The sequence below is a fragment of the Phyllostomus hastatus genome, unplaced genomic scaffold, assembly GCF_019186645.2.
Source record: "Phyllostomus hastatus isolate PE091 unplaced genomic scaffold, TTU_PhHast_1.1 phas_scaffold_93, whole genome shotgun sequence".
In the NCBI taxonomy this organism is placed as follows: Eukaryota; Metazoa; Chordata; class Mammalia; order Chiroptera; family Phyllostomidae; genus Phyllostomus; species Phyllostomus hastatus.
In genome coordinates this window covers 19,479,058-19,490,135 of record NW_025334042.1, presented here as the reverse complement: position 1 = coordinate 19,490,135, position 11,078 = coordinate 19,479,058, and the positions used below count along the sequence as shown (strand labels likewise).

At 50.5% G+C, this 11,078-nt stretch overlaps 1 protein-coding gene across 1 annotated transcript; it reads left to right on the top strand.

Annotated features, from left to right (window-relative positions):
• Nucleotides 1-5,688: 5,688 nt before the first annotated feature.
• Nucleotides 5,689-9,533, top strand: KRT18 (keratin 18). Its single transcript, XM_045829436.1, has 7 exons — nucleotides 5,689-6,257; nucleotides 7,016-7,098; nucleotides 7,398-7,554; nucleotides 8,077-8,241; nucleotides 8,349-8,474; nucleotides 8,777-9,000; nucleotides 9,351-9,533. The coding sequence occupies exons 1-7, from the start codon at nucleotides 5,841-5,843 to the stop codon at nucleotides 9,466-9,468; spliced, it is 1,290 nt and encodes a 429-aa protein (XP_045685392.1). The 5' UTR covers nucleotides 5,689-5,840; the 3' UTR covers nucleotides 9,469-9,533.
• The last annotated feature ends 1,545 nt before the right edge of the window (nucleotides 9,534-11,078 follow it).

The following is an 11,078-nucleotide window of genomic DNA, read 5'->3' as shown; positions in this document are numbered from 1 at the left end:
ACATAGCCCCCAGCAGTGGAATTGCTGGGTCAAAAAGCAGATCCATTTTTAGTTTTCTGAGGAAGTTCCATACTGCTTTCCATAGTGGTTGTATCAGTCTGCAGTCCCACCAACAGTGCACTAGGGTCCCCTTTTCTCCACAACCTCTCCAACACATGTTGTTTGTTGCTTTGTTTATGATAGCCATTCTGACCCGTGTGAAGTGGTATCTCATTGTGGTTTTAATTTGCATCTCTCTGATAGCTAACGATATTGAACATCTTTTCATGTGTCTCTGGATCCTCTGTATGTCCTCCTTGGAAAAGTATCTGTTCAAGTCCTTTGCCCATTTTTTAATTGGGTTCCTTGTCTTCTCAGAGTGGAGCCATGTAAGTTCTTTATATATGTTGGATATTAAACCCTTGTCTGAGGTATCATTGGCAAATATGTTTTCCCATACAGTTGGTTCTCTTCTTATTTTAATACTGTTTTCTTTAGCCATGCAGAAGCTTTTTATTTTGATGAGATCTCATTTGTTTATTGTTTCCTTTATGTCCCTTGCTCTAGGGGACATGTCAGTAAAAATGTGTCTATGTGAAATATCTGAGATTTTTCTGCCTATTAATATTTGACAAAGGGGGCAGCAACATAAAATGGAGTAAAAATAGTCTCTTCAACAAATGGTGTTGGGAGAACTGGACAGCTACGTGCAAAAAAAAATGAAACTTGAGCACCAAATTACACCTTACACAAAAATAAATTCAAGGTGGATAAAAGACTTAAATATAAACCATGACACCATTAAAGTCCTAGAGGAGAACATAGGCAGGAAAATCTATTCCTGGAATCTTTAACTCCATGATTTTCAGCACCTTCAGCCACCCTCAAATGACATCATCTGCTCTGATCCCAAACTCTGATAATCCCCTCTCTGACGAGCCACATCCCTTGTGCCCTGTACAGCTGCTGTCATACCACTCATCAACTCTCAGTTCCTGGGCTCTTCCTTTTTCACTGATGTCTTCTGGTCTCCTTTGTTCCCCACTCAACCCACCCCAAGAGTCTGTCATTTCATTCATGCCTTAGGCTTAGATTCCTTTGCTCCTGAGTTTCCACCACTCCCACCCTCTTACCTTTCAGTGAGATGTGCCCCAGGATATAGACTGTTTCTCACGGGGCTGGTCTCATAACAGAGCTCATAACAGAGCTGGGTAACCTCCCCCAAAACCTCAAAATCATTCACGTATCTTTTCATGTTTCCTGCGTAATAGACCATGTATCTCAGCACGTATGCTGCAGTCTCCTCCTGCCTTTCATCCACTTTTGCCATTGGTAGAGAAGGCTGTGCCTGAGGAAAGACCACGAAAACAAGAGTCAGAAGGGGAAGAGGTCATAAGATTAGAAGAGGCTGCCCCTGCTGGGCTAGAGTTGGCTTTGCCAGAGAAGGCTGCAAGGGGGCCCAGGGAGAAGAGGGGGCTCCCAGGAGAGCCAGATTCCCAAGAGTCCGCTCCAGGCTTTAGCGCTGAAAATCCTGGGCAGCCCATGTGCTCCTCAGTAGTCAACTGTCTTTTCTTCCTTTGTCCCTGGGGAATATCCCCTTCAATGCAAACCCAAATAAAGCAAGTATTAGGTTAGCCAAAATGTTTTAGTTTTTTCTGTAAACTAAAAGATACATTTTTCACTTTTACCAATAACTTTATTGATTTGGATCTTTTGAGTATGTTGGCTATCTCCCATGTGGTATAACTGTGGTTGTTCTCAATGTCTCAATTGAATTGCGTCAAATCCAACTGGTCTACACGACCGTGAAGCATTGTCCAGTGAGGAATCTCCAGCATGAAACTTTTGACCTGTTCAATCAGTCACAGCACCTTCTCCATACACTGCACAAATCTTTTTGTGTTTTTCAGTTACATTTTTTTTTATTTTTAGAGAGGGAAGGGGGGGAGAGAGAGAGAGAAACATCAATGTGCGGTTGCTGGGGGTCATGGCCTGCAACCCAGGCATCTACCCTGACTGGGAATTGAGCCTGCGACACTTTGGTTTGCAGCCTGCACTCAATCCACTGAGCTACGCCAGCCAGTTCAGTTGCATTTTTACCTTTCTTGAAATAATATGCCAAAATGTTGCATATTTTCTTCCATCTTCAATATTAAAATGGCTACACAAAAAAATTCACCAATATTTATAAATTGTTTTTTTTTAATTCACACTGTTCTGAATGAAGTTAAAGACGATTAAGTGCTACTAGAGCCATCTTATGGAAGAAACAAACAAACTTTTTGGCCAACCCAATATATAAAAGTGCCAAAGCCTTTTTGACACTCCCAGCCGGGCCTGAGCCCTCAGAACCCCTCCCCCACTCAACAGTGGACAGGCTTCCCCAGGGCCTCCAAATAGGGTAGGAGCACCTCCGGAGAAATCCTCAAAGTCTTGACAGGATCAGCACAGGTCCTGCCCCCAACCCACATTATCCCACCTGCCTCCACAGCTCAGCTAACCCTACACCTGGTCCCCCAGCCTCACCCTGTACCCTCTTTTCATTACTTGTTTGAATCAAAATCATTCCCAGTAGCTCTTAGGGTCCTCCTGGGAGGCCCACTGGCCTGTGCTGGGCCCTCCACTGTGGGGTGGCTGCGGGGGAGTCTCTCTGGCCATCTTGTCATCTTGCCTCCAGCCCTCCCCAATATAGGGACCTCTCACTCTCTCCCACACACCATTGGAGAAGAGGGTGGGAATCAGCCCCTTCCTGTTTGGGCACTAAACCACTCTTTACCCCGTACCTCAGTTGCTATTCTAAACTATTCTCCTCAGGGCTGAGCAAGAAATTTCCAGTCTAAATGTTAAAGCAAAGCCTGAAGGACTCCAGGCCTCAGGGTCCTGCCTAATCCCCTAATCTCCCATCTGGTTTCTACAGGAATGCTGGCTCCTTCCCTCTAGGGGAGAATGTGGGGTCGGGGGAATGAGCTGACCCACCCTTATCAGGATTATCTCTGAGTTTATTCAGTAGTTAAACCTGCTTCTCAGATTACCTATTGTCCCTCCCTAAAACACTGGAATTCAGGGCAGGATGGGAGGGAGGTGAACCATTTCCCCCTCTCCAGGTCACTCCTCCGCTGGGTCTCTTTACTCCAAGTGCCTTTTGACTTTGTTCTGGGAACTTCTGGCCAAGGCCCCTCCTCCTCCACCTTCTCCCAGGACCAGCCTCCCAATCACCCTTCCCTCTTTCAGCTTTCCTCACACCCCTCACTCAGAGAGCCCCATTGATGGGGATCCCGGGAAGGACACTCCTCCCTAATGCCCCCATCCCCAGCTCTCCCAGAGGCTCTCAGAGTAAAAGGCCCTGAGCCACAGAGGAATCTGGAAATGACAGAAAAGGGCAGGTTGGTGCCGGAGCCTGAGGTTGGTATTTGCCCCATGCTGCAAAAGGTCAGGAATGTGGCCCCTGACATCAGCTGCAGGAGATAAGACCGGCTTGGCAGCATTCCTCCTCCTGCCCCTGGACTGAGCCTCCACAGACCCCCAAGGTGCTGAGCAGTTGGGGTGGGGGAAGGACCAGGGGAGGATCTGGAAAAGACCTTGGATAAGAATCCTGGAATTTGGGCCTGATCCCCAGTGGAATTCAAAGTCACCCCCCCCCACCTCCCCACCCCCATCTTAAGTGAGGTAGAGAGCCCTTACTTACATCAGTAAGCCATCTTTACAATTAAATTGACCCTTCCCTCCCCTACCTCTGCCCTCCTGGATGTGTTGGAAACCTACTCTGCAGTGACTGATTAGTATTTGTTTAATAAATGAGTGAGTGATAATTAACATTTACATCCACTACCCCCCAAGGAGATAGACTGAACAGGCTTTATTATTTCCCCCTTTACAAGTGAAGAAACTGAGTGCAGAGTTAAGTGATTTCCCCCAAGGTCACACAGATGGCAAAGTACCAAAACTGGCTGATTTCAAGCTTAGCAAAAACAGCGAAGGCAATCCATCGCAGGTGTAGTCTACACACTTTATGGTGCACGTCCGCACAGCCCGGCAGTGCTGGAGCCCAGGGGAACTGTGAGGGTGACCGCAGGAGAAACCCCTCTGACTGGCTAGCACCTCTAATCTCCCAGAAAACTTCAATGGAAAACGACTGAACATTCATTTGTATGCTATTTTGCATCCCATTTGCCTTTTGGCCTTCAGCAGGCCCTGACCCCCCACCACCACCACCAGCCAGCCCCCACCCTCACCTGTCCCCGGCCACCTGCTGTGGAGTACTGTGGTGCTTTCCCCACTCAAAGGTGGCCGTCCTGGGACAATCCAGGGCCAAACTCCCACATCTGAGATGCCCTTCCTCCCTGGCTGGTCCACTAGCCTAGCTACTCCCCGGCCCCTTTCCCTCCCCAGGCCTACTGTCCTGCCTGTTGCCACCTCTTCCGTTCAGCTGGCAGCTCAGTGAGAATCAATAGGTGTCCTCCAGAGCAAAAAGCACAGACAAGTGTGCAATGCCAGGCCCTGCCAGACAAACCAGCTGCTGGTGGGACAGACTTAAAGACCCAGTCCCTGGGGATTCCCCCTGTTCATTCAGTGGGAGGTGACCATCCAGCTTCAGGGGTACAGGGAGCAGTGAGAACTTCCCAATCTCCATCTTTTTCACCCATATCCTGACCTAAGCTCCCTAAGGAGTCAGCCCCCTGGGGACGGGCTTGAGATCCCGAAAGCCTTCTGAGGAGAGGCAAAGGAAGGAGGGGCCCTGCAGAAAAGTCCTAGTAAGGGGGCCTGGCCACCAGGTCTGAGTCTGTCTGAGTCTCTAGACTGTTTCTGTTGGGTGTGCGTGTTTGCCCTGGGGCCCCATTCCTTGTGAGACACGTCACAATCTGCATGAGGGGGGTTTGTTCTCTGTTACCACTGCTGTTCTCCCAGCAACTCTAATGCCCTGTTCTCCCAGGGCATGATGCCCTGTTCTAGAGTAGGGGCTCAAAAACTATTTGTGAAACTGTAAGTGCTCAGACACTATTTGTTTACCCAGCGGTGCAGTCAAGGTTGATTCACAGGTGGACAGAAGTGCAGGCGTGTCCTATCTCCGGCTCCAATCACAAAGTGTTCAGTGGAAGTCAGGCCTCCCATGGGAGGGAGCTGGGGGTGGGAGGCAGAGTGAGGAGTGGGTTCAGGGAGTGAGTGTGTCTTCAGGAGTCTCCACACACCTGGTGAGTGACATGCACATGTGTGATACAGGCAGGAGTGTGTGCTGGTGAACATGTGCAGGTGGGTATGTTTGGGACCCAAGTGTGCTGGGGGGTCAAATGTGTAAACCAGCAGAGTCGCGGCTCAAGACTGAGTCTCTCTTCCTCCTCTCCAGCCCCCACCTTTTCTTCCCCAGGAACCCTGGTGCTCCAGGATCCCTGCCAGATCCCCTCAACGTCAAAACTGAGGCTGCACACTGAGAACAGCTATGGAGGCTCACACCCCTCTCCTCTCTCCCATTCCCCAAAACTCCCAAATTCTCAACCGGCCAGCACCTCCTCTACCTGGGGAGGGGTATAATAACGTCATTTCCTGCCCTTGAAATCACAGCAGCCAGGGCCAACACCACTTTCTGCCCTTGTCCTTCTAGGTTAGTCACCCCCTTTTTAGGGAGTCGAGGGTGGCCTTGGCAGGGCTGTGCTGAGAGGGAGGGGGCAGGGTCTGAAACCTACACCGCCGTGCTGCCCGCGGGAGTCCACCTGTCGCCAGAGCGCTGCGACACCGAGGAGAGGGCGGGGCCTGCCCGACGGGTCCCCAGCTCCTCCCTCCGCCCTATAAACTTAAGTCGCGGACCTGGCACTCACTGCAGCTTCAACCTGAGTCTCGGCGACTTCTCACCTTCCTCCCTGAACAACATGAGCTTCAGCACGCGCTCCAGCTTCTCCACGAACTACCGGTCCCTGGGCTCCGTGCAGTCGCCCAGCTACCGAGTCCGGCCGACCAGCAGCGCGGCCAGCGTCTATGCAGGCGCCGGGGGCTCGGGCTCCCGGATCTCCGTGTCCCGCTCCACCAGCTTGCGGGGCACCTGGGGATCCGGGGGCCTGGCTGCAGGGATGGCCGGGGGTCTGGTGGGCATAGGGGGCATCCAGAGCGAGAAGGAGACTATGCAATGCCTGAATGACCGTCTGGCCTCCTACCTGGAGAGGGTGAGAAGCCTGGAGGCTGATAATCGGAGACTGGAGATCAAAATCCGGGAACACTTAGAGAAGAAGGGACCCCAGCTCAGAGACTGGGGGCATTATTTCAAGACCATCGAGGACCTGAGGGCTCAGGTAAGGGGCCAGTGGAGGGAACAGCCCAACTCCCAGCCCCGTTTGCCCTCCACGCAGTACCTCTTCCTTCCCCTCTCCCAAGGATAGGAATTTTAATAGGGTGGGGCACATGGACTCCCTCCCCCACTTTCTGTCTCCACCCCGCAGTCTGTCTTGTTCAGTGAGGGTGTTAGGAGTGCCCTGGGTTTCCGCATTTACCCCTAGCTAATGGGACCCCCAGGGGTGGTGACAGTATGAGCTGGTCCTTTCCCTGGAGAAAGTGGGAAGGGAAGGCCAGAGCTTGGGAAATGAACAGCATCAAGGGAGGTGAGACAAGGCCCAAAAAGAGGACCCAGACACAGGTTTCTGGCCAAATGGGGACAGGTGGAGGATTAAGCGGATGTGGTTAAGGCTGAGTCATACTAAGAGTACACTGGAGGCCTACCTGGGGGGTGGAGAGTGGGGAGGTGAGCAGGTGCCCTAGGAAAAAATGCCGGGAGAAGGCCAGGGAGAGGGCTTGTATAGTAGTAGCTGCTCACCTCCAGTAGGCCAGCCAGCAGAGGCCCCAAAGGAGACGCAGCAGGAGACTGGTGGGAGCCCAGGTACTTGGGACTTCAGGAAAGGAGGGAACAGGGTGAGGGGCACAGGTGGAAGCTGATAGCCTCTGGCTATTCCTGGGACAGGGATGTTTTCACTGAGACATATATATCTTTCACACACTGAGCCCATCCCATCACGGACTTCTTATTCATGGAGCAATCTTTCTCACCAATCCTCAGATCTTTGCAAACTCTGTGGACAATGCCCGCATCGTTCTACAGATTGACAATGCCCGTCTTGCTGCTGAGGACTTCAGAGTCAAGTAAGGCTGGGGGGACTAGGCAGCTAGGGGTGGAGCTAAGAATGTTCTGCTTCCTGAGCTAGGTCAGCTAGGGGCTCAGAGTGGGATATTGTTCAGCTGTGGGTGGAGCTGGGTGGATGAGATGCTCCGTCAATTCATTCATTCACATAACCCAGTTTAAGAATACCTAGGGCCAGGAATGGCGCTCAGAGGATTACCATCTGATTCCTGGATCAGTTTCTGTTGGCAGTGGCCACAGTGCTGCTCTTAGGGGGCATGATTGAAGAAGGTTCTAGATCTAATCACCTCCACTTCCACAGGTATGAGACGGAGCTGGCCATGAGCCAGTCTGTGGAGAATGACATCAATGGGCTCCGAAAGGTCATTGATGACACCAATATCACTCGGCTGCAGCTGGAGACAGAGATAGAGACTCTCAAGGAGGAACTGATCTTCATGAAGAAGAACCACGAGGAGGCAAGCAGGGGCCACCGGCCAGGCCAGGATCTAGGGGCCAAGACAAGTCTGGGGGAATAATGAACCTACCAGCCTGGGCTCTTAATAATCAGACTGTGGCCATCCTCAGTGGGTAACCTAATGTACAACATGATGAAGTCAAGAGGCCATGGGTGAGAGAATAGATGAGGACAAAGGCAGAAGCAGCCAGCACAGGAGTGAGGGGTGACTGAGGAGTGAGCGCAGGTGGAGCCATCAGGGCTTCCTGGAAGAAGGCATAAAGAGCAGGTTTGTGGAAGGAGGAGGGTAGGTGGAGAGACGGGGTGAAGTGAGGAGAGAAAAATCGCATGTGAGAGACAGGCGCGGGCAGTAAGTGGGTTGCATTTTACCCATCCAGAGAAGAAAACCAAAAGGGCAAAGCTAAGAGTTTCCTGTTCTCTTCTCCAGCCAATCCTGTAGGCCAGGAAGAGCCAGTCACAGATGAAGAACCTTCCTAGAGCTCAACCTTGAGCCCCTTCTCACTTCCTCCCCTCTCTCCTTTAGGAAGTGAATGGTCTACAAAACCAGATTGCCAATTCTGGGTTGACCGTGGAGTTGGATGCCCCCAAATCTCAGGACCTTGGCAAAATCATAGCAGAAATCCGGGCCCAGTATGACGAGCTGGCTCGGAAGAACCGAGAGGAGCTGGACAAGTACTGGTCCCATCAGGTACAAGACAGAAAGAGATGGACACTTGCTGGGCATAGAGGCCCAAGGGGGAGGGAGCGAGGGAGGCCAACAGAGAAGGAGGGACCTGAGCATCACATCTCCTGCAGATTGAAGAGAGCACCACAGTGGTCACCTCGCAGACCGCTGAGAAAGGCGCTGCTGAGCAGACACTCACAGAGCTGAGACGTGTGGTCCAATCACTGGAGATCGACCTGGACTCAATGAGGAATCTGGTAAGAGCGCTCACTCCAGCTGCCCCAACTCCTCCCGGTCCCTTGACCTCTGTCTGCCTCAGACACATCCTGTCTTGGCCCAAATCCTACCCCTTCCTTCATGAATTCCTTTTGCCCAGAAAGAGTTGTTACTCTGCGTTTCCCGCTGCTTCTACCTCCCTACCCTAGAAGCTGGCACAGAGCAGTTGCTCAAAGAAGTTGCAAAGAGTGAAGTCCTGAGTTCTGAACTGCTCTGTGGAAAGTTGCTAACTCTCCAATGCACCTCAAGGTTCACCCGACCCTTTTCCCTATGCCCCCTGCAGAAGGTCAGTTTGGAGAACAGCCTGAGGGAGGTGGAGATGCGCTACGCCATGCAGATGGAACAACTCAATGGGATCCTGCTGCACTTGGAGTCAGAGCTGGCCCAGACCCGGGCAGAGGGGCAGCGCCAGGCCCAGGAGTATGAGGCCCTGCTGAACATCAAGGTTAAGCTGGAGGCTGAAATTGCCACCTACCGCAGCCTACTGGAAGAAGGGGAGGACTTCAAGTAAGTGGGGCTGTCCTTCCACCCACACCAGCTTGGGTCAAGATATCACTTCTCAAAACCTGAGCTTTTGAAAGCCCTGCTGAGCACCTTGCTCCTGAGTGCCCCTTTGTCTCCAAGCTAGTAACCGTTACAGAGGTTCCTTCCTGGTGAAGAGGATGGACTAAGTATTGCTCCTAGCTGTATTTAGAGTACACATGGAATTTGGCCTTGGGTTTCCCTTTTATGGAGGGAGTGGCCAAGGGGAACTTGGAGACAAAGGGGCACAGGGATAAGAGGCTTTTTTCCTCCACTTTCCTCATCTCCCTTCTCTGTGGGACTGTTTATAACTGAGATTTGGTCTCCTGTTACAGTCTTGTCGACGCCCTGGACAAGAGCCTCTCACAAACCATCCAAAAGACCACAACCCGCAGGATTGTGGACGGCAAAGTGGTGTCTGAGGTCAACGACACCAAAGTTCTGAGGCATTGAAGGCAGCAGAAGTGGGGCATCCCTTGGCAGGGCAGGAGGCCAATAAAAAGTTCATTGAAAGATTACTTTGTGTCTTCCCTGGCTATTTTCATACTATGCAAATCCCCTTTTCCAATGGTCTTATCTCTGATGAGGCAGAATCACCTCTGACTGACCCCAAGGGTTTTATATAGGTAGGGCCCAGTGGGCAAAGGGGAAGGGTCTGGGTTCTTGGAAACAGCTTCTTAGAGAAAGAGGGAGGAGTGGGTTAAGGGTTGGGGGGGAACTACAATAGAATTGTGTAATCTTAGCTTTGAAGAGACTTGGTGATCATAAATCCTCTGCCTGTTAGGTGCCCTTTAGCAGGAGTCAGCCTGAGGAGGAAGTAGAGCCAAGGACAAAGCAAAAGGAAGAGAAAAGCCCGACCACAGTATACAACTGGCTCTCTCCACCCTTGCCACTCTGCATCCTTGACACCTTGCCCAGTGCTTCCTACCCACAGCTTCTCCCCCTACCCACTTTTTCTTTTTTAATCCCCACCAAGGGCACGCTTATTGATTTTAGAGAGAAAAGAAGGAAAGGAGAGAAAGAGAAACATTGACATGCAAGAGAAAGATCGGTGGGAGAGGGAAACATCAATCCCATATGTGCCCCTACTGAGGGCAAAATTTACAGCCAAGGCATTGACCCCGACCAGGAATCAAGCCTGAGACTTTCCAGTTTATGGGACAGGACTGTGATCCAACCAACTTGAGCCACACTGACCAGGGCCCCCTGGCCCTCTTACATTCAGCCGCCAAACCTATGGTCCTATATGCTCTGCTTCTTCACTCAGTTAGGGTAAGACTTAGTGCACTAGAGGTCTGGCTAGAACTAGAGTAAATGCGATCATTGCGGGTGAAAGAATATTCCAGTGGTCCCCTTCTAGGCAGGTGGTGCCCCTAAGTAAGCACCCACTTAGGTAATAAAAACCACCTTAAAGCTAACTGAAACATCACAACTCTGCATTCCATTGGAAGTGTCATCTAGTAGTGACAAATGGATATATCTAAACCTAATCATGTGCTTTGATCGGGATGATAATTTATCTTTTTATTTTTCTTTTGATAATTTATCTTTTTAAATAAAAATATATAAAAGTGACCTGGCTGGTGTGGTTCAGTGGATTGAGTGCTGGCCCATGAACCAAAAGGTCACTGGTTCAATTCCCAGTCAGGGCACATGCCTGGGTTGTAGAGCAGGGCCCCAGTTGGGGGCCATATTTATCAATGTACCTCTCTCACATCTATGTTTCTCTCCCTCTCTCTCTCCCTCCCTTCCCCTCTCTCTAAAAATAAATAAAATATTAATATATGTATAAAAGTAATGTACAAAATCCAAAAGGAGAGAAGGAAACAAGATTAAATACTTTCCAATACTTTCCATCCCACTCCCCAGAGGTAACATTGTAAAATAATTTCTTAAACCAAACATATACACATTTTTCTTTACGTTTGTATGATCATACTATTCTGCATCTTGATTTCTTAAACTCTGCTTTCTTCATTTCACAATATGTCTTGGACACCTTCCCAAACAGTACATGTAGACCTACCCTTTTTTTGCAAACCCAAATGAATAAATTTGGAGTC

What these genes read in the sequence shown, in the direction of transcription:
- KRT18 (XM_045829436.1), top strand. Translation starts at nt 5,841, where the DNA reads ATGAGCTTCAGCACGCGCTCCAGCTTCTCCACGAACTACCGGTCCCTG. An exon ending in ACAAGTACTGGTCCCATCAG is followed by an intron (nt 8,242 to 8,348) that starts GTACAAGACAGA and finishes CATCTCCTGCAG; the next exon opens with ATTGAAGAGAGCACCACAGT. An exon ending in TGGACTCAATGAGGAATCTG is followed by an intron (nt 8,475 to 8,776) that starts GTAAGAGCGCTC and finishes TGCCCCCTGCAG; the next exon opens with AAGGTCAGTTTGGAGAACAG.